Here is a 27,578-nt window from a genome sequence, read left to right as displayed (position 1 = left end):
AAAAAAAAAAAGAAGAAAAAAAAATCAACAAAATGCCCCTGAGAGCTGTGGAAGAGCAGCTGAAAAGACATCGGGAAGAGAGACGTGAGAAACCAGTAGGTGGAAATGATGATGAGGAGGTGGAAGGCTTTATTAGAGAAAATCCATGAAACTCTTACGTAAAGTGACAAAAGAAACAATGCATTGCAGGGCTCATGAGACATCAGAAGCTGTGCTCTTCGGTAACATAGCATCATGTGTTCTAAGTGCTTTTATTTAGGCACTCCTCTCTCTCCCAGTGCCCAGACAATTATCCCAATTTGTCATACTCAACCTAATTTGCTCAGAAAACGTACATATTACACATGCACACTCACAGTCCCCCAACCCCTTTTCCATGCCTACGTTTTTTAAAGAATATTACAGTTTCAATGGAGGGAGTTCCTGGAAGGACTCATGGCTCTATGGAAATGCTGATCCTCAGCCCATCTCTGAAGGTTTTGCTCTAATGGTTCTGTGCACCCTATAAAGCCATACATTTATAGTCCTGTGACTCTGCCAAACCACCCTTCATCATTGTATCTTAAAGGGTGTTGTTAAAGGAGATCTATATCATTAATGCATTTTACAACTGGAGACATGGGGGTTGCAGGGAAATTTATTGTCTGTTGCCATGGCATCAGGAACAGGCTCAACAGCAAGCTTCTTCCGAGCACTCATAATCTGATCCCAGGACTGGCTTTGATCTCCCAGCGAAGACACCACAAAGCTCATTGCTCCAGGCATCTGCTGCCTCTTGTGTCTGCCTGCTTCACCTGTGAGTGTCCTGCCTGGATACTGTTCCCTCAAGATGTATCAAAGAAGACATGTGGTCTGAGCATGCAAGAAGAAATTCAGTTCCCAGTGCAAAAGTACTCTGGAGACTTAAGACTCCTCCCCACAGACACACAAGATTTCTTTCTTCCTCACAGCTTCACAACTACCAGTTTTCATCTAGACAACAGCCAGCTCAGAGCCTGGCATAAAAGGGAACAGTAAGGTTTGATTTGTCCCCAACACAGTGACCTGTTTCTCATTGTGGAAGTTCTTCAGTGATAAGAAGGGAGACACACAGTAGTTCAAGCTGCTGCAGCAGTTTAGGTTAGAGGCAGCACATCCAAATACAGCTTGAGCTCTGCTGAAAGGCAGCCAGTTAATAACAGAATGTGGATTGTTTCACAGTGAACTTCAGATCCAAGGCACACAGAAGGATAAGGTCAGGCAAACTATGTCCTGCAGCTGCCTAGGGAATTGACATCCGAGCTCTGGGGTATATCTATCCTATTAGAATAAACTCAATGTGTGTATAAACCTTGTAAATCTTTATTTGCTGAACTAAAGCCTTAATTTGCTGAAATAAAGCCCTAATTTCATTATTTAGCTGCCCACTGTGAGGTGTCACCATGCTTTAAATTAAGCTGTCAGGAGAAGCTGATCTGCGCTATTTGTTAACTGCAAATTACACAGGTCCAAAGTAAAATCCACTGGTAACAAATCCATGAAGGACATTGTATTTCTAAATATCTGAACTGGAGAGAGGCTACTTGCATGTTATCAGGGCTTTGCAGGTATACAACTTAATCACATGGATTAGAAACCTAATATAATGAAATGCAACACAATACACACTCTAGTCACCCTGCCAAACTGAGTCAGGAAGGTCTGAATCCATGATCCTGGGTGTATGACAGCAGCTGTATCTAAACAGACTAAATCCTTGACTGAAACCATTCACTAAATAATGGTAAAATAATTTATAACCTCTATTTTTGATACAAACGATCAAGTAGAACACAGAAGCAAATGCAAGATAGCAAGATGTTAACAAAGTACTGAACAGGAAATTACCACGAGACAAGGTGAATAAAAATACAAAAGGCTGTGTGTTCTCAAGTTGGGAGACAGGGAGAAGAGGCAGAGGCCCAAGAAACAACCATTCTTACCCCCTGGTTTCTCAAAGGTCCAGCATGTAAATGGCAAATTTTGGCAGCAGAAATTTGTAATAAAACTGCTGGGAGAGGTGGGGAGAGGAGGGAGGAGAGATGACATGACTAAAGAATAGCAGTGCAGCACCAATATTTTAAATAGAAAAAACTGCTCCAAAGCAATTGCACACCACTTGTTTGACCTGAAAAATCTTCAAAATAAATGTCTGTGGAAGCAGGTATAAAAGATAAAGAGGAAGATGGAACAAATTGCAACATATATCAAAGTTTGATATTTCCAAGCTAAGCCAGCTTTTTTTCACTGATAAAGGAATTGATTTTCTAAATACAGGGAACATAGCAGGTTTCACCAATCTAGGCTGCAGTAAAGGACTTGATGTACACTGAAGCAAGTTGAGAGGCAGCCCTTCGCCACAAAAGCAAACGTCTAGCAACATGCAGCATTAATGCCTGAGCCGTGAAGCAAGAAGAAATTTTGGTCCTGCTTCCTGTGGACAAAGAACCAGGGAGGGATTTAAGACAAAGCTCAACATTTAAGGTCCCCACTAAACTCAGGAGGGGAGAATCTTAGAAACAGACAGCTGCCGAGGGCTTGAGGAAAACAAGGAGAGAATAAGCAGAGAGCACAGTGAGCAAGATAAGAAAAAGCAAGGAAAAGAAACGTGGGGCTTTACCAACATCCCAGAAGAGTTGTAGGTTTTTGGTTTTGTTTCATTGTTTGCTCCACTATCAAACTGCAAAAAAGTGCTTCATTCTGTATACATGAAGAAAAAGCAAGAGGGGAAAAGGCTCAAGTCTATCAACCAAATCGAAAAGATCCCATGGAGATAGTATGACAAGGGTGTTTATCTTTCACATCACCAAAAGATAGTCTGGAGTTTGCCTTTTTGCTTCTCTTTCCTTACAAAATCTAAGTGAATGTTCAGTGAAGTACCTGCAACTTGCTGCTTGTTTTGTGGAAAGCACATTTAGGCTACTATTCTTAAAACCCCATCTCATCCCAGCAACTCTAGTTACAGGCACAGAGGGAGAAAAAGCCTCTTTGCCTTTCTAAAATTTGGGAATAGCAACTCTCAAAAGCTCTCCATGGTGTGCCTTGCAGGGTCAGGAAGTAGTATTCATTTTTCTTGACACATGAGAATTCAGACACACTGAAGGATTTTTCTCATCCTTCTGAGTAATACCAGCCATAATGACTTATAAGGCAATATTCCAAGGAGTTCAATTACTACTTTTTGCAGGTACTCACTTAAGACTCTTGTTCACACATCTGGGCCAAAAGAAATCATCAGATGTGGATATTCCAGTGAATTTGTACCAACACTAAATTGGCAGCAAACATCTTTGCCACAAGCCAGACTGCTTGCTAGGGTATCTTGGAAGACAACCTACTTAATCTGCTCTGTAACGTATGACCCTCAGGTTTAGCAAGAGAAAATGCATGCAAGGAAATCCATGTATGAGCAACCTGTAGTCTCTCCAGAGCCAAGCGTCCAGGTAGGCTCTTACTGAAGTAAGCAGTTGTATGGACATAACTTCCTTGATCATCCAGCATGGGCTACAGCTGCTCAGTCCATGTCATGTTTTCAAAATGCAGGTGGAATGTCAGTGAAAAATGTGTGGTTATTTTTAGTTCTTTTCATAAATTATTTCAGCCACTTTTCAACAAACTCTACTTCTCTCATTTTACTGCAGGTTTCAGAAGAAAAAAAACAAACAATCAGTGTAGTTTAAGATGAGACAAAAAGTTTAAGCCATTTCTAATAATGTTAACTTCATTTTTCTCAGGAAAACGAATACAGCTGCAAAGCCAAGATTGATTTCTCTAGCAGGGTTCATATCAGAGATATCCACTGTATCATCGCCACCCCCTTCTCTTTCACCAGAAGAGAAACAATAGCATGAATGTTTAAGAATAAATAAAAAATAAGAAAACATATAGAGCAAGTCTAAGCATGGTCTAAGCTCTTTTAGTGCTGACCCCGCAGGCAAGAGTATTTGATTAGGACTTTGCAACATGCTGAATATGCTGGAACAGTCAAACAGCCCTGAGTGGCCCAGTGGACTCTGTTACCCTGCTTCTCTCTTAATGGCAGTTTACTATCCATCAATATACCCTAGAGGTTACGTGAAGTTCAAGGGTATTTTACTTTTAACTGCATTCCCATATCTTTTGTTTTCATCAGCAGCACAAAGGCCAGGTCTGAGTAATGAACCACAGGTGGTTTGTGCTCACCCCCAGTGTGGCAGAAGGTAAAAAACCATTTCATTTCCTAATTTCCGTGCATAAAGCAGGAGGCATAGAGAGAGGAGAAGGAGAAAGAAAACCATGTCTCTTCCTCCTTTGCAGCATATATTTGCTGCTGATGAAAACTTTAACACAGCGTAAGACTTTCAACTCCATGCTCTGAGCAAGTATCCCTGCCTGCAGCCAGGGCTGTGCTCCATGGAGGCAATACAACCCGTGCCACTGTCACAGTAGATGTTTTTCTTCCAGATGAAGCTCAAAAATTCAGCAGAGGCAAGGAAGAAGTGATCCAGGTATTTTCAGCTTTTTTTCCCATTGCTTCATTTAACTCAGACTGTGAATTCAGACCCAGCTCTCTGTAAGATGCATTGTATAAGGACACTTCACCTCTACGGGTACACAGGGAGGGAGGTGCCATCATGCTCTGTGGGCAAAGCCCATCTTGGTCAGTGGGGAGCCATGTTTACCACTCTCCCATGCCAGCAGAGACACAAGCCATCCCATTCCATGCATGAACTTGGGACTTCTCATGAAAGAGTGAGAAGGAGGGAAGCTAGAGCCCCTTGCACGTGCAGTTCAGAGCTGCCCTCTTCTTACTGTGCTGCTACTAAGGAAGTAGTAAGAGAGCTACCAACCCTCCTTTATCTCTGAACACTGAGAAGTACAGTTTGGCCAGCCTTAAGTGGTTGTGAATTGGAAAGCTTTCAGATGACAACCAGATTCTCTGTCATACCACAGCGGAAACGCAAGCTGCAATGCTGTTCCTCTTCCTGCTCCAAAAGAACCATGGGACGATCCCCTCAGTAAGGTCTCACAGGCATTTTTTCCACTAATCGAGAGTGTGGAAAAGGCATAGCGGTTTGCAAGCACTATATAAAGCAACGTCCAAATGGTTTAGTGACGGAACTTCTTCATTCATTTCTCAGCGATTAACTCAATGAAAACTCTAACAAAAAACAAATACAACAAAAATAAGAATGTTATTTTGAAGTGGGCTCTGGGCTTTTTTACACCGTGCTCAGCTGAACATTGTGTGGCAGAGCTATGGATGTTAAAATTAGAGCTGCAAAGAAAAATGCCAAAGAGATGGCCTGATGAGGACCAATTTGTAAGTAAAATGGGTAGCTTATACAGAATAGCAATGATGGAATTATTCATACAAGGATTTGATTGGCATAACCTTTCTTCAAGGGTCCAGAAGTATTAAGCTCAGCAGAATAGGATATAAACCAGCTCCAGACAGCATGATATGGCACATTTTGAACATTACCTTGCAAATCCCGAGAGGGACTATCCCTCTAAGGTGGAAGACGCCTGCAAAAATTTCACAGCTTAATTAATTTTGTGGTGTAGATTATTAGGATGTTTCATTCTGTTTTGGTGCAAACAGGGACTAAGCTTGCAGTGCTCAGGATGCTTACCTATAAAACGTATTATTCTTCGAAGCAGTGGGTTCAGGTAACAGCACTCTCCAGTCAAAATAGTTTTCTCTTGAATAATTAGGGTTTCTCGGGTTGACTTTATGAAATACATGGATATCTCACCAATAAAAATCTGCCAGGAAAGGGAAAGAAACGGAAGGTTAAAAATGACATGAGCAAATATTAAAACATGGGTGTCTGGTTCCAGCCCACAGAAACTACTACACAGCAGGTGTCTCTGGGACATTGCACTTCCACAGCATAGCTTAAACTTACTCACTTGAGATGAACTGACACAGATCCTGCTCCCAGGCAAGAAAAGGATCTGTCATTCTTGCACTCAGTGACAAGATACAGCAAATATTAGGCCTTCTTATACTAACTCCTGGGATACAGGGAGCAAACAGAGCTTTAATGAATACTGTGGATCACAGAAGCTCTCATTTTTACTCACATTGGCACGGAATTTGTCATATCCTGCTATTAGCATTTAAAATTTACTGACAGTATAGACTTCATGGACAGAAGGCTTTTAGACATCCAGGGAAGTGGAAACTACTGCTGCAGACTTCCACCCCAACATTTTACCAGCAAGCCTCAGCAATACTGGATGCTTCCTGCAGCCTCCACACCTTCTCAAATGTATGTTTGTCTAAGTCTGCCAGACAGGTTACAGATCTCCTGCCACCTTTGAAAAGAAATTTAGATGAAGGATATCCCTGCAATGGAAATTGATCTGAAGTCACAAAACTTTTGGGGAGGTCAGTGAAAATTCTGGACAAATACATCATATTTGTACTAATGAAGTAAAAAGTGCCAGCGTATGGGTGCAGCATGGGCAGTCACCCATACTGTTACATTGCTAGCATGGTCCCTGCCATAGCCTGGTCTGGTGACAACAGTGTCTCAGAAGATGCCTGGGACAAGTCCCATGAAGAAAGCTGCATGCAGCCACTGCTATTTATGCAGAAAGAGTTTAGCCATTTGGCCACAGATTGCACATGCCAGCTAGTCTGAGGACCAGAGGATGACTTTTGGCCTGTTTTATTTACTAAATGTCCTGTTTTACTTATTAAAACATCAAAAATGAAGTCTCCAGGGATCCATTGATCTTGATGTTAGCTGTGCTTATGTATTATGTAGTTTTTTTGTCATCAGAACATTCATGCTTTCTATAAAAATGACAGCTGCTTCCCATAGGAGTAGGATCAGTATTTCCTAAGCATTTAGAATTGAGTCTGTTGCACAGAGGTCTATCTGCCCTAGCTAAAGCTGGACAGAACTTTAGAGGCAGCAAAAGTCCATTCACAGTGGGCACTTCTGAAAATCCCAGCTAACATGTTTTGTCAGCAGGCTTCAGAAGGGGAAACTGGAAGCTTTTTAGAAACACAGAGTTTGTAATGAAAGTCTTTAGAAAAAAAAAAAAAAAGACAGTCTGAAGTGGAAGAAATGAGCTTTTAAAAGGGGAGCACTCAAAAGAATTGATTTAGTACATTATTATAAGACACACAAGAGGAATCCATAGTGCTAGGGAACGGTCAGAGAAATGCATAACAAAAGTGTGTGCGCACACACGCATGCACACAGACACCCAGAGTTAGTATAAATATCAAGGAACTACTCTCTGTTCACTTCGACTGCTGGAATGGTATGTTGTTTCAAGGGCAACAGTTTATCCTTATTAAGCCAGATGAGCATCCTTATTGATTACTGACATTCAAGCCAAGCATGCTCAACCTCGTTATAATTCTAACGGCTGATGGCGAGAGATGTGGAGTTGTAAAATATATGTCGATAATGGCATCTGGGGGTGGGAGCCAATGCATGGGAGCCACACTGAAATATTGCCTTTATCCTGTTTCACTCCATCTGCTCTTAACAGAATTGGCAAGCAGTTCAATAAGCTCGGCTCACTGACTACAGGGCTGGGAATTAAGAAAAAGACCATCTGCACTAAAGCAGTTTAAAAGTGATACTGTTTCAAACCATTTATTATTTGAATTACGATAACGTTCAGAGGCTGATTTAATGCTTTGGCTCTCTGCCTGAGGCCGTACATACACATTGAGAGACAATTCACACCCTGATGGAATTCTACTCTGTGAAGATATGGGTTAGTGGACTTTAAAAAACCCTAACTTTTCAAGTATGAGAGACTTAGGTATAAAACATATTAATAGTCCTCCTTTAACAATACATCCATTTTTAAAGTTCCTTTCCATCAGAAGTTAACTGAATATTTTCTGACTTCAATTCCCATCTTTATTTCTATAAATTTAGCTGTGTGGCATACTCCTAGCAACTCCCATGTGGATAGGTTAGTTCCACTTAGATTTAGGAGTAAATTTTGCCAGGCTATAAATCTGTTCAATTCCATTCCACTGATTTAAGCGGAGTTATCCCAGACTTCCTATAGTATAACAGATCAAAATGTGACTTTTTAAGTGAACAGTGCCTTGGTTTAATACAGAGTTTAGGTGTATAGTAATAATGCTGTATTTGTGAGGTGACACAAGATGATTCAACATAACTGGACTGTTCTTGTGGTGCCATCTCTGGCACTGAATTTAGTTGCCTGAATTTGAGGATTTTGTTTCCTTGTATGTTTAATGTGGGGTGTAGAAAGTGAGCCTTGCTGTTCTCTAAAAATTCAATGGGGGCCTGGGCACTTAGTTCTAATAGCTAATCTAGCTGTGCAAAATTGAATGCGGAGTGACTAGCTCCTCAAAGAACTGTTCTTTTTTGTTCCAGGCATTTCTGAAGTCAAATAACTCCACTGATTCTCATGATTTAAAACCTGATGATTCTGCATGAGCAGCGTCCGCATCCAGCCAAGTTGTCCAGCTGGCCTCCCAGAATCAATCACTGCTACTGTTAAGTACCTTAGCTTCTGCCAGAACACAATCAGCACCCCAGGAATTGGTACAACTCAGTTCTAAATCTGAAATTTAAATATAGATACACAGATATGGATGGAAAAAGAAAACAGCAAGCAAGTTTTTCCATCTGGGAAAACAATGCAAGGTTAACAAACTGATGTATCATGCAGGCTTATTAGTTAGTAGAAATGGCAAGAAAATTGCCCTGGAGGTTGTGAAGTGAAAGCACAGGTGATCTGCAGTCTGAGACAATGTAGCCAATAGGCAAGCAAAAGTAGTGCCACTAGACGTGATTTTGTTTTTGGTTGCCTGAATGCAATAGGTTGTGTTGCTTGGACACTCTTGCTCACATTCCTTTTCATATTACTATTAGGTAAAAATACTACAGTGATGCCCCAAAGCCCCAGTATGAACTAGAAATACCTATCCAGCAGTCATTTTCCCTCTACTGATTTCAGCCTGTCCATTGTGAAAACTTCTTCAATTTGTCCTGCCTTCCCATTACTGGCAGTGTCACCAAATACTTGCTCCTCAACATTCAGCTCTCAAAAACCTCTGTGCACATGCTTTACTTATTTCCTGGCTCCTCCTGAGCAAAGAGACAGATAAAATTATCTGTCCCATTTTCCTCTTCAAGAGCCTTTTGTCCATGATAGATTTGGAAATGATAGTCCTTCAACTTGTGAACTGACATTTTCAGACAGTGAAATATCACATCTTCCCCTTTCAAGTTCTCAGCACAAGATTAGCACCCAATAGTCCTTGCACTCCTGTACAGATTACCAACAGTTTGTTAATTTAATTATCAATTATCAAAACAATGTAACTTGCTTTTAAAGGGACATGGAATGTTTATCTTTTATGTTTTCTCCTATAACACTTTCTGATAAGCTTACAGTCTCCTTGCCGAATTATTCTTTGCACAACTGCATTCTAAAGATAGATTGGGGTAAACATCAAGAAGAGCTGTTTCTTTAAGGATAAACCAAGATAAACTGTCCAGGAATTAATCTGTGTCACAACCAAGACAAGGTTGCATTCAAGTGGCATCCTGGAGCAGCACTGCTGTAGGAACTGTGCAGTGGGGTGAGGGCGGGGGGCAGCCCTGAAGAAAAGTAAGTATTGATGGTGCTGACAGCCAAGGATGGGTCCAGCTTTAAGACTTTTGTTCCCTTTACTAGTTTCTCTCATTCAGGACATTAGCCTTGTATGTCAATTCAAATCCTCTAGCAAAGCTGAGGACCGCACCCCTGCTTCACACCCCTACCACGCTAGCAGCCAAAATCCTCCTCCTTAGTCATGTTTCTCCAAACCCCTATGCATGCAGAGTGCCACAGTCTGGTTCTTCCTATGCACAAACTGGCTCATCACTAGTCATACCGCCCCAGTCTTGCCTCCTTTTTTAGAATCATAGAATCAGAGAATTGTGTAAGTTGGAAAAGACCTTTAAGATCATCCAGTCCAACTATTAACCTAACACTACCAAGTCCACTACTAAACCATGTCCCTAAGCACCACATCTACACGTCTTTTAAATACCTCCAGGGATGGGGACTCAACCACTTCCCTGGGCAGGCTGTTCCCATGCTTGACAACCCTTTCTGTGAAGAAATTTTTTCTAATATCCAATCTAAACCTCCCCTGGCACAACCTGAGACCCCTTCTTCTCATCCGATTGCTTCTTACTTGGAAGGAGAGACCAACCCCCATGTTGCTACAACCTCCTTTCAGGTAGTTGTAGAGAGCGATAACGTCTCCCCTCAGCCTCCTCTTCTCCAGACTAAACAACCCCAGTTCCCTCAGCCGCTCCCCATCAGCCCTGTGCTCCAGACCCTTCAGCAGCTTCGTTGCCCTTCTCTGAACACGCTCCAGCACCTCAATGTCTTTCTTGTCTTGAGGGGCCCAAAACTGGACACAGTATTCCAGGTGCGGCCTCACCAGTGCCGAGTACAGGGGCACAATCACCTCCCTGCTCCTGCTGGCCACACTGTTCCTGATACAAGCCAGGATGCTGTTGGCCTTCTTGGCCACCTGGGCACACTGCTGGCTCATGTTCAGCCGGCTGTTGACCAACACACCCAGGTCCCTTTCCATCAGGCAGTTTTCCAGCCACTCTTCCCAAGCCTATAGCGTTGCATGGGGTTGTTGTGACCAAAGTGCAGGACCTGGCACTTAGCTTTGTTGAACCTCATACAACTGGCCTCCGCCCATTGATCCAGCCTGTTCAGATCCCTCTGTAGAGCCTTCCTACTCTCAAGCAGATCAACACTCCTGCCCAGCTTGGTCTTGTCTGCAAACTTACTGAGGGTGCACTCGATCCCTTTGTCCAGATTGTCGATAAAGATATTAAACAGAGCTGACCCCAATACTGAGCCGTGGGGAACACCACTTGTGACTGGCCATTAACTGGATTTAAATCCCTTCACCACAACTCTTTGGGCCCAGCCATCCATTTTCCCTGCCTCCCTTTGTAAACTCAGTACAGATTCACTGCAACTTAGTCGAACTGCTCACCCCTCTTCTCTGACAGGGTCTGGCCTGGCTGCCTCCATGCAGTCCCACGTTGCTGCTGGCAGAAGCTGCATCTCAACAGCACTCCTGCCTCTCATTCACTCACTCACTCAGGGGAGACAAATGGGAAAACTCTTATTTTTCTATTTTTTTCACACATTCAGCAAACACTGGGGTTGTGTGAAAGTTGCCACAGACAGTTTTCATTTCAGCTGCAATTCCACACAGATAAAGAAGGAGGAGTGTCAGCCAGGGTGCAGAGAAGAGATGCAGGAAGCACAGTTGTGCCCACAGCCTGGGACTGCCTGAAGTCTCCCTGTGAAACACCACCCTTCTGCTGCTTCCCACGAACAAGTATGACTGATGGCATTTCCGATCACAGCAAGAAGATAGGGAGCCCATATTAGGAAGAATTATGTGAAGTACAGCTGTCTGTCTCTTCTATGTATAAAGTTTACATTATTCTGATTTCTGGGAGTTTTTAAACAGCATCCTTGTGATACAGTCAATCCTTGTTAACACCACTTTACACACAGAAACCACATTCAGTATCATCCTATTACACACAAAAATCTTAGGCAGCAAATAAAACTGAACCTGGGTCTTGGGACATCATCACTCTCCGTTCTGGGCAGGTTTCAGCAACCTGTATGACATTTCCTTAATGCTCTGTAAGAATGTGTGTGGCTGCATTTTTAATGTCACAAACAGAAAGAACTAAATTAATCAAGTCTGCAGCATTCATATAGCAGCCAAGGGGAGGAGCAGACACAATGAAGGCACTGGCTTGCTATGTGCAGAGCACTCAAAACCACAGAATATAAGCAGATGAGGGTTATGGGGTACAACCCCAATCAGCCAGTTTCAAAATGATTCCACACAACTCTCCCTGGGAAAAGCAGGCCTGTCCACCAAAAGGTGACCTTTGCAAAGTGCTCCAGCAGATGTTGCATCAGCACTGGCTTGCACTGGGCCAAAAGCAATTCTGCCCTTTTGCATCACCGTGTATCTGAGGACTGCATTTGCACAGCTGCCTCTTCAGGCTCTACATGGGAGCTCATGGCTCCATTCATCTGTCATTAGTTAAATAGCAGAAATTTCTCACTAGCACTACAGATGCAGAGGCATAGAATCACACAGTGATTCAGCTGGGAAGGGGCCCCAGAGGCCTCCAGTCCAAGCCCTACTCAAACCAGGGCCAGTGCAGGCTGTAGCCTTGAGCAGTCGTATTGCAAGTGTCTCCAACAACGGAGATCCCACGGCCTTGAGGCGGGCACTGTTTCAGTGTTTGACTACTGTCATTGTAAAACGATTCTTCCTAATATTTAATCAGTTTCTTTTCTTGCAGCTTGTGTCCATTGCAGAGTTGCCGCTTGTGCTTTGAACAGTCTATCTCCATCTTCTCTACAGCACCCACTAAAAACATGGCTCATATTGACTTTCACTTAGTGTTGTTAGTTCCTTAATTCCTTAGATCTCCCTGGCAGTTAGCCTTAGGCCCTGAGGGTTATTGATCTGCCATCCTACCTGCTACCTACTGCGCCAAATATTGACACTGCACAGCTGAGAGGCCACAGTCAAACCTTGGCGGCAAACTCTAAGCAACATTCATATTGAGATAAGACACCTTAGGAGGCAAGCGGTTGCTACCTTGGCACCCTCTCCAGGACACAGCATTTCTGCTGTGATCTGCAGCTAGGACCCTGACCCAAGCCTGCCTGGGAGGGCAGAGGTTTTCCCTGATAACATCAGTACCATCGCTGGTCATGAAGACTAGGGATCAGCTGAGAGTTTTCTCAGATACTCTCTCTCATCCTTGCCATCACCATCTAGACAGATCTTCTCTAGCCCACAGGAATCAATGCTGTATTTTGCATAACTGTAAGAGGAAATGAAGGAATGTCTTCAGCTGAACATTGCAGAGCCAGCTCACCCATAATCTTCTGAGGACAAAACCTTAATCTGCATTCAATTACTTATTATCTCATTCTGGGTTGGTTTGTTTTTTTTTTTTGTTTTGTTTTGTTTTGTTCAATGAAAACAACAGCAAAGAACAGTTAAAAGACATTTTCCAGAAAGAGAAAATGGGTTTCTTTTATTCCAAGTCAAAAGGGCCAAAATCCACAATTTGTATTCTAGCCTGCCCCAAAACCACAATTGCCTTATCATTGTCCTCAAGAAAAGATTGACTGTGGTAAAACTGTCTAAAATAATTGTACTGAAGTTCTCATTGAGAGAATAAATTTCCCACAGCTCTGCATTGTTCCTCAGAAACTGGCATGTGACCAAGACCATTATGAAGTCCTGGAGACACTGGAAATAGAAGTGCCTGAAAGTGTTACACCAAACAAACAAAGTGTATTCATTTTCCAGAATGGTGTGTAAATACCAGAATAGAAACACTTACACAGAGTCATGGGCACACCTTTGCCTCCTACTTATCCCAACTTGTCATTCACCACTTCACAACCTGGGTCCTTGGCAAACCTCAAAAGAGGGAGACAAGCCACCACCTGCAGAGGACACCTGACAAGCAGCGGGGCTCTTCCTCCAGCCTCACCCTGTGAACAACCCCAGCTCCATTTCCCAATGATAAAAGGTGTAGCCAAATGCCCCTGAGCGCAGATCCCCCCCTGCTCTGGGACCAAGCTGAAACGGAGGCCAGCCCTGGAAGCCAGGACCATGTGAGTGCCATGTGTAGTACATCCCCTTGGAAATGGGACATATCCTTCCTTACCAAGGAGTCAGGGACGCTCCAGGCATTGACACTCACCTCTCCTCCCCGCTGCCACCCAGCTTACTGTGCCGGCACAGGGGTGAAGCATGGTGGGCAGGAGACTGTAGCACAGGAGTCTGTGCTTTCTGGCAGCACCATCACCAGCAGAGCCTAGGGATTTCTGCCTGAAGAAGCAGGGAAGAAGCTACTGTAACAGAGCTCTGAGCTGCATTAACCACTCTTGGTTTTCCCAGCATCTGCTGCTGAGCAGCCACAGGGGAATCGGCCAACACAGGCAGAAATTCCCTGTCTTCCCTTCTAGAAATAAATCACTAAAATAACATGGCTGTACTAAGCCAAAGCCAAGGAAGCAAGGTGGCAGAGAGAACAGGAAAACCACCTAAAGGAATGATATTTCTGAAGATTGGGAGGTAAGTGCAAATTGTAGAGTGAAGTTTGAACAGTTTCCTCCTGCTTCAGGTAAACTTGATCACACTGTAATTCATCTTCTAATTAATAATCAGACCAGTTCGATTTGACTGATTCCAACATTATCTGAAAACAAATACTCCTTTGCACAAATTAATAGCACCAGCCAGTTAACAATTACATGTAGGCTGCCACTACCTCCCTGGAAATGGAAGGAAAGAAACTGAAGACTGCGTGAAAACAGTAGTGGCGCTTCCTATTCCACTTTAAGAAGACAAAGAATGGTGGCCTTGAAGCTTTCTGCTGCTGCTCAGTATTCATTTCAGTGAGCTGGCTCTGTTCCTAAGCCTCTCTGCTTCTCTTGGGCCGGCAGACAGATCACAATGGATGGAGCAGCACAGGCAGCAGCTCTGGACTCTGGAAGGATTGTTTAGTACCAGCTGAGGAACTGGCTGATTTGCAGTAACCTCGTCACAGGGAAAGCTAGTCTTGAGGGACACTGATGAATGTGGTGGAGTCATCCCAGAATATTTTTAAGGAAATGGCTTGAAAATTCTACATTTGTGCAAAGCAACTTGTTCCACTTTAAACATTGTTTTCATAAAGTTGTCATACTGGCAAAAATTAAAAGAATTATTATTTCTTAACACCCCACCCTCCCAGTATTTTGGAATTGACAGTGAATTGAAATATTATGCTTTCTCCCAGGCTGTGCATAACATGCTGCTGTGGGACAGGTCACTTTTAAATTCACCAGACCTGTGATCATGGAACTCAAGCTTAAACATTCAAACTGCTCTTAATTTTTACATTCCCTATCACTGGAAAACCAGCTGAGTAAACTACCTACACTATATTTACCTCCAGGAAAAGGTTTGCATTCTAAGACCTACAACTCTGAAAAAAAAAATACAATTATTCTTTGGCTAATTTCACCCTTCCTGAAGTACCTATAACCACCAAAATGAGGGGCTGTCTGTCTAAAGCTCTGTAAAGCAGAGGTCAGCTATCCAAATGTGCAGACATGCTGCTGTAGGCCACCTGAAGATCAAGACAAAAGCAGTTTTTGGAGAGTTGGAAACTTTTGATCCTTTGAAATGTGGTGCAGGTGAAGACTGAAGTTCTGTGCTATTCTTACAAGGTCACGGAGACAAATACCCTCCTGTTCACTCCCCTTCCCTGGCCCCCAGAGACTGGCTGGTACGTACAGTGCCAAGTGCTTGCCATGACTGTCAAGGATGGCACATTCCTGTCTGCAAAAATTAAAATTATTCTACTTTAGCTTCTACTTTACTGTGAGACAGGCTGAAAGCATTCCTATACGCATTCCAGCATGACAACAGGAACACCAGAAATTTAGCATTTGTTCAATAACCAACTGCCAACAATGTCACTACAACTGAAATCAGCCTGCAAGAAGGGGAAAGTTTCTGAGGAAAAAAAAAAAAAAAAGCAGTAGAAACAACTGGCATGAGATGAAGATGAAACCATACATATTCTCTGAAGCTTTTTGTGGCACCAGAACCTACAGACAACTACAAGTTCAATCCAAAACAGACAGGATTCCAGGAATCCCCCTTTTCTTCCAGTGCCAAAAGCAAAATTTACTACTTGAGTCTGAAGATGTATGTTTCAGGGGATAAATCACTAAATATGAAATAAAATGGCCAGTTGTTTCTTTACAAAGAAAAAGCAATTTTTGCTTATGTAGGTGCAATTTATTACTAAATTCACCATATCCTACAACTTTGCTGCAAAGATGCTAATATCACCACACTCAGAAAATTAAAAATTAATAAGGCAGATGAAAGCCTTTGACCTATCCTCAGTAGAACATTTGGGATAAAAATGCATTTCACAGAACAGAGTCTGCCATACATGGTTTTCATTTATTTAACAGTGTCATCATGAGATTCAGGCATCTCCCCTTGCAAGAAACTCTCATTATCAGAGACTAAGGGGTTATCAGTAGGAGCATTAAAAGGCTTTTGTAATTCTGATTTATGACGATTAACTATCCAGTGTAGCAGAAAAAAATGGTTGAACGGAGTCAACAGCATCACATGTTTCAAGAAAAACAAATAGAACTGCAGAAAACCAGGCCAGTCTCATTTATTTTGCCACTAAAAGTGCAGGGAAACACATATACAGTAGTACCAACCCACAAGAGCACTTCTGAGAAGTGTTGTCAGGGAAGAAATAAATACATGCATTCATTTTTCCCATGGACACTGTCATAGCCAAATGACTGAGACACAAAGACGTTCCATTAAATTTACAAAGATGGTCCCTTTTGGCTTGCAAGCATTATAAGACTTCACAACTAGGCTGAAATCAGGGCTTTGAGTCCTCTCCAGACCTGTGCAAACAGGACTGCACTTAAACACTGCTTGTGTCTCAGATGAGGGAGCTTGTACTGACTTCTAGGTTATTTTCCATAGCTCCAGAAACACTGTTAACTAGTACCATGAGTGCCCCCTCGTTGCTGCTGGGTTCCACCCCTTCTAACAATAATCGTTCCTCTCACGCCATGAGGTGTCAGGACAGTGGCAAAACACAGGCGACACAGAGAGATCAAATTTGCTACTGTAAATCGTCTTAGCCAAATCAACTAATCTGTTGTCAGAAAGTGAAGCAGCAAGTGTCTTGCAGAGAGGAAACAAGTACTTGTAAGGAGGGACTGGCATTACCTTTGACTTAAGTAATTTCTTCATAGTGGAGCTGCAGGATGTCAGTGATTATTTCTGAGAGCAAAGTGTAGGAAGTGAAGCTACAACTTAACCCAAAGTGAATGCACGCAAAGGTCCCTCCCACGAAGCGCAGCTGTGTGGGTTCTTTTGGTTGGGGTGGGAGGTATGGTGGTGGGGGGGGTTTTTTTGGGTTTTTTGGGTTTTTTTTTTTGAAAGAGAGTACAATCATCATAGTATAAATAGAAATGGCTGCACTTGCTCCTTTCACTGAAATCCCTGGGAGATTCAACTGCATCAAACATGTCTTCCCAGACTGTGACAGTCTGAATGATAGGCAGAACACATTTGGGTATCAGACAGCTGGGGATACTCACACTCTGAGTGGTCTGACCAGTAGTGCAATGCAAGGACAGAGTTTATGGAGATTCTGAGTTCACTTTCTGTCTCGTTTACTAGCTTTCTATTAATGATTGTTGCCAAAACTCAGTCTGCAGAGTCAGCTACTAGCTGAGGCAGAAGTCTGAAATTAGCCTGCAAGGAGAGGAAATCTCTCAAAAAAAGATGGGAATGAGAAATAAAGTGAAAATACTCATATAAAAACATTGCGCTGAGCACCAGTCAGGAAGACAGAAAAAGATCCCTCTGATATATGCCCTAGTTGAAGATTAGCCCAATACTAATACACTAAATAATTAAATAATGTATCAATAACACAATACAATAATACAAATAATGCAAATAATGCATTAAATAATGCATTAATACATACTACATTAAAAATGGAAAGAAAAATGTTTTCCCAGGAAAGTTTGATCTGTTGTCTCCTTGAAGTTGTACATAGAGATCACAATGAACCATGGTGTGAAGAGCCCTGTGCTGTCCCTGACCATATCTTCTCTAGATGAAGCAGTATAGCCAGTGTAACAGCAGAGCATAACCTAAGAAGCAGAGCTTACCAGCTTATACCCAGCACTGCATCCAATCATCTAGGGTGATTACTGTACTTCTGGACCCAGGCTATCATCTCTTCATAGCTTGCATTGTATGAGATAGTCACACCAGCTCCACACAGCACTAAGCTGAAGGTTTCTGCACCCAAAAACTTTATTTGAGACTCATGACAATTTTCATTCCTGGTGTTTAACATGGGCTATGGAAACTACAAAACCAGCATTGTTTAGCTCCTGCAGAAAACTCCAATTCAGCTTTTCATAAATAAGAGTAACTAGGAAAAACTTCCTGGGCCACTGAAAAGAAAGAAAATGCTGATCCAGTGGAGCAAAACCTGAAAGGTTTGCAGCAAACTTTGCCAGAGCAAGGATTTATTAAACAGAAGACCCAAATAAAGAGCAACATTCTTACTACCACTTGCCCACCCAATGCCATACTGCCAAATCAAGGGACAAACCTCCCACTAACTTCTTACTGCATCTAGGCAGAGTAATGACACTCAATCTCCCCTTACAAACACTGCCGGTGAAAGCTACTTCTCTAAACAATGGCACTATGTTTATGTGGGGGAAGTTGGAGAAATGCATTTATTTTTCTATTTGCAAATCAGCTAGCACTGCAGCACAGAGTAAAATGAAAGTCTTAACCTTCAACTGAGTTTCAATACAGAAAATAATACTGTTACTCCAGAGGATTTTCATAAACTCATGATGTAATCCAACTCAAAACCCCTACTCATTTTCAGAAAGTATCATGTACCAAAAACTGTAGCCTCTTCTACAGATTCCTTTCACATTTCTTATCACATTCTGTGTTACACTGTTTCATGCATTAACATTACTGCAGACCAAAACTTAAAATGGACTGTGGTGCAGCATTAATCTTTCATGAGTAACTACATCATGAACAGCTTTAATCAACTTTTGAAAGGGATGCAAAGCAAAGTCAGTAGGAGAAAGAAATACTAAAGATAAATAAAGAGAAAGAAATAAAACAACAAAGTACATAAAGATGCAGTCTAATAGGAATTTATCAATGTAATTACAAATGCAGCAAAGCTGGCTATTTGTGAAATATGCAACTTTCTGCACAGAAAAGGGAGAAGGACCAAAGTTTTGCTAATCAGTGACTGCAATAATCTGGAATTATATGTACTCAGCTAATTCAATAATTTCATCTGATCAGAACAGCTACATTGCAGCTTACTGGTTGGACAGTAAAGAAAATCAAATAAGAAAAAGTTAAGTGGATGTGACTGCCAAAAATAAAGAGATTATAAATCAAAAGGAAATAGCATTCATACTTTTCTTTGTATTGAGCATCTTTCTGCTCATCTAAGCCTTTTGAAGCCCTTCAACAGTCCTTTTCATATAGCAGCAAATAATCCTGGATATACTGCATGTCTGACCCAGGTTTATACTGTTTTCTTATTTCCAGTAATACATCATCTTTGCATCAGAGCCTCCCTGGAGCCCAGGCAATTCACAACTAATCACTGAAGTGAGCAAGCTATTGTAAAAGGCTTAACAAGCTCTATCCCTCAGTCTTGCATTGTGATTACCTCAGAATAATTATTTCTGGAGATAACTGATGAAGATCATATTAGGCTAAGGCAAAACAGAGATCTGGCTAAGTGTAAATCAATTACAGCTGAAAAGAGAGAAGAGTGGACAAAGATATTACAGGACTATTGGTATTATTTATGGAGCAGTTGTGGAGAATTCAAATAATTTCTTATACTTACAATAGCTGTCGGAGTTGAAGCCAGCACACAGTAGAGCACAAGAGGTGAAATGAAGCTCTCATCCTCTGTTCCAGGGTATGGTTTCATCAAATTGCCATCCTGACAGAAGAAACCTTGGATATGCACCTGAAAAGTATCAGTGCACTCGAAGTAGTAGGCGAGCAGAACAGTCCCAGCCATGATGACAAGCTGAAAATACAGCATGGTCACACAGAGATGTTAGTTGCTTTTTTAACAGACGCAGCTATGCCTTCGAGCTACTTTAGTCCTGCAGACCATCCTCCCTTTATCGTCACCCCGACAGCCCGTGCAATATTGGTGTGTGAGTGGTTGTGTTTCTCCCTGTCCGCTTTGCAACATCTGTTACATAAACCTTTTGGCAAACAACACTAATGAACGCCTGAGATAGGAGTGGGTCCATAGCACGGCTTGTAGAGGGATGGGAGCTTTGACAGCTACTTTATCAAAGGGCATGTGAGTGTCAATGGCAGCGATGATCAATGAAAGCTAGCAGGACGAGGGGCAGCACTGCAGGAGCCAACAGTGACAAGCTAAAACCTGTGCACAGTGGCAGGGAGCTGGAAAGGATTATTACAAAGGATAAAGGAAGCTAAAGCCAAAATGCTTCCTTGCTGCAGCTGCAAGCCCATGCTGGGAAATGTGCACACTGTGCTAATCCAGAAGAGCCCTCTGTGTCCCCGATGAAGACTCATCCAGAGGGAAATCTGCCTCCTGCCATTCACCTTTCCTTGGAGCTGCTGCTTACGAGTAAAGCTTTTAGAAGCCTATTTGGAAATCCTGACTCCCTGAACAACTGGTTGCACTGCCTGCTTCCCCACTTCATCACAGTTGCTTTTGAAAAAGACTCTGGCTTGATTCTGGATCTTCATCTTTACACATATAAACTGCAAGGAAACCTTCTTGTCTCTTTTTTGGTAGTTTATTGCTGGGCTGGTTGGAAAACCTCAGCTATCAACTTTTTTTATATATATCCACAGTTACTGCACATGAGCTATTGTCAGTGTCTGTGTCAGCTTCCCTCACTGCTTCAACAATGCATCTCAAAACAACTTCATAAAGTCACTAATCTCACCCCATGAAATTAAGTGGATATACTAATTCATCATTCTTGTTCCCTCTCTGCCAGACTGCAAAGGAAATCTCACGTCACAATCCTCATCACTTACAAAAATAGCAATATTGATTTGGAAATTATGACAATTGCAGGATCGATCTGATTCAGAATCCTCCTTATAGACACTAGTGCCTCCTGCCACTATTACAAGAGTTGTCACATACACAAGTTATCTTGCCACACCATAGAAAATAATAATAATAAAGTGAAATAACAACTCTAAAGTGGCTTGTTTTCAGTATTTTGCCTCCAAGATTTCTGCATCAAAACTGTGTTGCTGTGAGATTATTATAAGAATAGACCTTTGAAAAATAATTTTGGCAACTCCATCTCAAAGATACACTTACAAGCTATCCATGCATTCCTCTGACCTAACATTTGCACATATGATCTGACATACAAGACAGCCATTAAAGTCATCGTATATTTGAGTGGGTGTTCGACTGAAATCAGAAAAGAACATGAAATCAGAGAAATCACTGATAAAAGTAGAAGATCACAGAACCAGAGTGGTTGAACTTTGAAGGGACGTCTGGAGGTCACGTGGTCTACCCCCCTGCTCAAGCAGAGACATCTTGAGCCAGTTGCCCAGGACCATGTCCAGATGGATTTTGAGTATCTCCCAGGATGGAGACTCCACAGCCTCCCTGGGCAACCTGTAAGATAGACTTAAGCAAGGCAAAGTGAAGCCAAAGTTGAGAGATTCTGCAGCCTCCCCCATTTTTTACCTTCAAAATTAGCAATATCATTTTGCAGCTAGATTCTAAGGACTGCAGATCAATTCCACCCCTGGAAAATGCAGCCTGGATTGTTTAATGTTTTTAGCTGAACCAATTAGCTCTATGGAGTCAACCATCAACTTCTGCTGATTACAGAATTATGGTACCAAGGTACCAAGTGAAATTTATATAGACAAAGCACATATCCCCTTTTTAGAAGCTGAAGCAAGTAGGAATCTACATAATTATTTCCCCGAAAGATGCATATTCTCTCTTTCTCCCACCCTGATTTACAGCATAAACGCAATACGTCAACATACAACGTTAATCAAGCATTTGTTTTATGAAGATTTTGGCTTTCTTCTGATGATCAGTAACTTTAAGATCCAGAACCTTGAAATCCACCACCCCACAACGGATTGCAGATAACCTAACCATGTATGGTCAGTAGCAGGCAGTTGCTCTCTGCTGCTCCTTCCTGCTCACACTTCTATGTCCTGCGGTGTCCATTGGAGACAGCTGGAACTGGCTGGAAACGCAAAAGATTTAGATTGTGTATTTTTTCCTATGCAATATCTACCTCTAAAGCAGGGTGAAAAAAATGTATTCTCTGATGTAATTTTATCTGGATCGTATAATAATAGCTTTAGAAGGAACTGCTCGGGTATACAATTTCTTAAATGTATAGCTGAAAATGTACTTACTTTTTCAACTTTCATGGTTTATCCTGACATTTTCAAGACACCATACCTGCTCAAAAGGATTTTTTTTTTAACAAGCATAAAACAAGATGCTGTTATGCTCTCTCCTTGCCCCTCCCGAGTCAATGGACTGCAAGATGGGGACCAGGGGGGTAAAGCCCCTCCCACTGGAAGGGAAAATCAGGTTCGAGACCACCTGAGGAACCTCAATGTACACAAGTCTATGGGACCTGATGAGATGCATCCCAGAGTCCTGAGGAAATTGGCTGATGTAGTTGCCAAGCCACTCTCCATGATAGCTGAAAAGTCATGGCAGTCAGGTGAAGTCCCTGGGGACTGGAAAAAGGGGAATGTTGTGCCCATTTTTAAAAAGGGAAGAAGGGAGGACCCTGGGAACTACCAACCTGTCAGCCTCACCTCTGTGCCTGGGAAGATCATGGAACAAATCCTCCGAGAAGCTATGCTCAAGCACATGGAGGACAGGGAGGTGCTTCAAGAGAGCCAAAATCGATTCACCAAGGGCAAGTCCTGCCTGACCAACCTAGTGGCTTTCTATGAAGGAGTGACTGCATCAGTGGACAAGGGAAAACCAATGGATGTCATCTATTTGGACTTCTGTAAAGCCTTTGACACAGTCCCCCACAACATCCTTCTCTCTAAATTGGGGAGATATGGATTTGATGGGTGCACTGCTCAGTGGATAAGGAATTGGCTGGATGGTCGCATCCAGAGGGTAGTGGTTCACGGCTCGATGTCCACATGGAGACCAGTGACAAGTGGGGTCCCTCAGGGCTCTGTACTGGGACCAGTGCTGCTTAACATCTTCATCAGCGACATAGATAGTGGGATTGAGTGCACCCTCAGCAAGTTTGCAGATGACACCAAGCTGAGTGGTGCGGGTGACATGCCAGAAGGATGAGATGTCATCCAAAGGGACCTGGACAAGCTGGAGAGGTGGGCCTGTGTGAACCTCATGAGGTTCAACAAGGCCAAGTGCAAGGTCCTGCACCTGGGACAGGGCAACCCCCAATATCAGTACAGGCTGGGGGATGAAGGGATTGAGAGCAGCCATGAGGACATGGACTTGGGGGTGCTGGTGGGTGAAAAGCTGGACATGAGCCAACAATGTGCGCTTGCAGCCCAGAAAGCCAACCAAATCCTGGGCTGCATCCAAAGAAGCGTGGCCAGCAGGTCGAGGGAGGTGATTCTGCCCCTCTACTCTGCTCTGGTGAGACCCCACCTGGAGTACTGCGTCCAGCTCTGAAGCCTTTGGCACAAGAAGGCCATGGACCTGTTGGAGCGGGTCCAGAGGAGGGCCACAAAAATGATGTGAGGGCTGGAGCACCTCTCCTATGAGGCCAGGCTGAGAGAGTTGGGGTTGTTCAGCCTGGAGAAGAGAAGGCTGCGAGGAGACCTTCTTGTGGCCTTTCAGTACTTAAAGGGGGCCTATAGGAAGGATGGGGACAGTCTTTTTAGCAAGGCCTGTTGTGACAGCACAAGGAGTAATGGTTTTAAACCAAAGGAGAGTAAATTTAGAGTGGATATAAGGAAGAAATTTTTTACAATGAGGGTGGTGAAACACTGGAACAGGTTTCCCAGAGAGGTAGTGAAGGCCCCATCCCTGGCAACATTCCAGGTCAGGTTGGATGGGGCTCTGAGCAACCTGATCTGGTTAAAGCTGTCCCTGCTCACTGCAGGAGTGTTGGGCTAGATGGTCTAAAGGCCCCTTCCAACCCAAAGCATTCTATGATTCTATGATTCTATTTGTGTATTCCCCAGAGGCCTTTAGAGCATCCTGGATGAGTCAGTGGAATTCCCTATAAACAAACACAGTCATATAATTAAGAACTTAGCAGACCTGAATTTAAGTGCTTGAGCAGATATAGATTTCTTGATCAACCTTGGGCAACTCAGTTTTATAAATTAACATCAGAGGAAGGCAACAACACTATCACTACTCTACCTGACATGCCCAGATAAACACATTAGAGATTGCAGGATGCCTGGATATAGAGGCATTTAAGCTCAGTTCCAGCACCTCATATGCCCAGGGCTGTCAGAAGCAATCTGGCCCACCCTTCCTACCCCAGACACACCCCCAGACATCCTTTTGGTTGCCAGCCCCATCCAGCATACACAGGGGAGAGAACAGGAGATGGTAGAATAGAGACAGCTGGTTTTTCCCCTGTTACTGGGAAAGGGAGAAAGCAGATACTGAACTTATATCCTTCTTTGGGTGTCATATGGAAAAAAGCGCTTTTCAAAATGTTTTTTTGATATGGGAGGAAAATTTCACTTATCTCAAATGTACTCTCTAGCCAGTAGTTGCACAACTAATTTTGACCTTCCCAGTGACAAATGCTGCCTCAGTGCTGCAAGAAAACCCCTCCTGCATATAAAATACAGCTGTAGCTGTAGTCCGACTTATGTCAGTATCGACCTACAGCAACACAGATACCTCAATAATAAACTCAATCTCAGTCACACTTCTGTGTTTTGTTCTTTTGAGAAAGAAAAAGCATTATTATCAGCAAAAAGAGATTTGAATTGTGAAAACATCAGATCCTGTAGGTGATGTCCATCATCTCAGGGAAACAGCCAACAGGAGACATCAGAAATTAGTCCTCCAGCTCAGCAGACCCTAGCACAGCCCCATGATGACAAGGGATGATGTGAGGTACAGAAAGGACAGTCCACCTATTACCATGAACGTGAGCAAAATTTTTGCTGCTCATAGTCAGTGAAGACCTGACCACATCTGTGTGGGGGCCTTATGTTGAATATTCACTACTCTAAGCAGCATCTCAGCAAAAGTCAAAGAGAAGCATGGAGAACTTACTCTCTTTTTCCCTTCCCTTCTCTTTTTCCTTTCCTCTTTCCCTTCCACTTGGTGATTATTTCATATGTATTTATTGTGGCATGAGAGAGGTTTTTTGTTTGTGAAGGGGAAATTCAAATTGTAAGTGCTCAGCAGTGGTAATTTGTGATGGAGGAATGATCTGGCATAGAGGGCAAGAAGGCCCAGCTGCTAGAAGGGGTCAAACTGGCTGGAAGCAGGGATGCCAGAGACAGAAGGACTCCCTGCAAGGGAGTGAAGTTTCCCTTGGTGATGAGATAAGAAACAGTCACAACGTTGTCTTGTGCCCATCCTGGAATGGAGGCACTCAGGGGCCACCTCTGGCAGCAGAGCTGGGCCAGGGGATGGATCTGTGGCTGGGCTGAGGTACCCCATGCAACTGCTCTCGGGATGGGTGCTAATGCAAGTATACATAAGGAATCGGCTCCTGATGCATCTCTGCAGACTTGTAGAACCACTTATAGCAGTAGGACTTTTCCCAATGCATTGTTCATGAAATGCTTTCTTTACATTTATGCACAAATGTGAGTTTAATTAGCCTCGAGGAGTACCATAAAAATTCCCCAACATTTGTTTTGATTTGCTGGTCACAGATGCCTTAATCAACTTCAGTCCCATAACCTTTTTTGATTTCTAAAGCTAAGATCTAAAATGACAAATGTATAAATCCCTGATTCTTGAAGCCATAGTCAGTTTGTAGCAGGTAACAACTTTGCGTTTTCTCCCTATTTTCAGGTTTACAGTCATTGAAGGAAGCAATAAAGAAGAGCAGGTAGGCTGTCAAAGATACAAAACATCCAGTTACATAATTCAGGAAACACAATGCAGTTTAACACTGACATTTTGTAGGGTTTATTAATCCTTATCAACTCATTTCCTTGAGTTTACTTGGGAAAAATGAAAAATGCTCAATAATTCAGTTTAGAAAAGCAGCCAATGAATAGAAGTGTCTAACGTGCTTAATGGCCTCCATTACCACAGTATTTAGCATGTCATAATCCTTAATATTTATCATCACTACTCCATTGAAAGATAAGAAAATGCTCTTATCACCATTTTACAGAGAGGGGACAAAAGCAGAAGAGATAAAATGACTGCCCTTAGGTCATGGTAGAGCCTGTGACACAGCCAAGATTTACCTTTCTTCTGCACCAGATTTTTCTAGATTAGTCAATAATCTGCACATGAAAAAGCTCAATGATGTATGCTTATGTCCTGATTCTGCAAAAGCTCATTCATGATAGTGTTAAGGAAACATACAATGTGTCTGATTCAGCCCCGTTTAAAAACTCCTGCTTGATTTTAGATAAAGCTTGATAAGCTGGAATCAAACAATTGCTGTGTGTTTTTTTCATCAAAGCCAGCTATTTAAATTGATTAATTCTGTAGCACTTAACACCTGTCCCTTGCCACACCATTAAATTCTGTGCTGCTGTAAAAGCCCACACCGATTCTGTCCTTGCAGATCTTCCTATCACTGCACACCCTTGCTCCTCTTTAAGTTGTGGGAGTTCTCTGCAATCAAAAAATCACTTTCTTAAATGCCAAAAAAATATGAAGCAAGACTTGCAATCTTCTTTGGGCAACTGGCAACTATTTGGTGCAGGTGCTAATCAGGTATTAGGTAAGACCGTATCCCGAGTATAAAGAGAATCTTCAAAGTAAGCAGTACAATTCAGTCACACTAATCCCAGGGCTACTGGGATACATCCAGAAACCCTCTCCTTCACCTTAGTACTCTGACAGCGTAACTCAGAGACCACTGCACATCCAAAACAAAATTATTACAATACCAGATAGTGTGACTAAAGTCCCAGACTGCATACACTGTCTTCATTCACTGCAAAGCACTTCCTAGTTCCCTTAACAACAATGAGAAGATCATTTGGCTTTTTTTTTTTTTTTACTGTTACCCACAGAGAAGAGGCCCCTGTTTTGCAAACAAGCGGTCAACTCCATTTGGGAAAGGGAGATAAAGCTGTAAAAGACAGAGATTAATGTAAAAATACAATAGACACAGTGGGAGGCAGAGCTTTTTGATCAGCCTATACTGAAGACTCCCCAGAATTCTTAACAGAGGAGCAAGAAACTAAGGGAAAAAAGGAAGAGGCTGTAAAAATTTCTTATGTACTCTCTAGCCATACAGTCTCTGTGTCCTGTTAAACAGGCATATAGCCACAGCAGAAATCTTCTTTTGCTGCGTGTTTTGTCACTCATATAAATCATAATGCAAATCCATATGAATGAATTTGAAACCCCCCAAGTACTGTTGGTATTTATATATAAATAGGTAAATTCTTTTGACTTATCAGCCTTCTCACACCCTACTGATAATATATCTTACAATGCCTTTAATGTGCATGACTGATAATTGGAAAATTGTTCTTGCACACAAATGACAAAATAAAAGACTACATTTTTATTCCCTCTGAAAGAAACCACACCAGCATATTCCATGACATGTTACTTAGCAGATACTCAGTGAGACACCTATTGATACCCTCGCTCAGTTTATTTGGTTCCAGCAAGCTTCAGTGGGGAGTTTCAGTTCATGAACTGAAATTTCATGAGCAGAGCACCACAAACCTGCATGAGTGTTTTCAACTGCCAACG

At 42.5% G+C, this 27,578-nt stretch overlaps 1 protein-coding gene across 1 annotated transcript in view; it reads right to left on the bottom strand.

The window, feature by feature from the left end:
* PLPPR1 (phospholipid phosphatase related 1) overlaps positions 1-27,578 on the bottom strand; it is a 78,943-nt gene that overhangs the window by 16,069 nt on the left and 35,296 nt on the right. Inside the window, exons 2-3 of the mRNA XM_075726758.1 lie at positions 19,554-19,742; positions 5,634-5,766 (exon numbers count right to left, since the gene is read on the bottom strand). Of these exons, the coding sequence (XP_075582873.1) occupies positions 5,634-5,766; positions 19,554-19,742 (322 nt within the window). The remainder of the gene's footprint in view (positions 1-5,633; positions 5,767-19,553; positions 19,743-27,578) is intronic.

This window comes from Pelecanus crispus, chromosome Z (genome assembly GCF_030463565.1).
Source record: "Pelecanus crispus isolate bPelCri1 chromosome Z, bPelCri1.pri, whole genome shotgun sequence".
Taxonomy (NCBI): Eukaryota; Metazoa; Chordata; class Aves; order Pelecaniformes; family Pelecanidae; genus Pelecanus; species Pelecanus crispus.
This window is presented reverse-complemented; position numbering and strand designations above follow the sequence as displayed.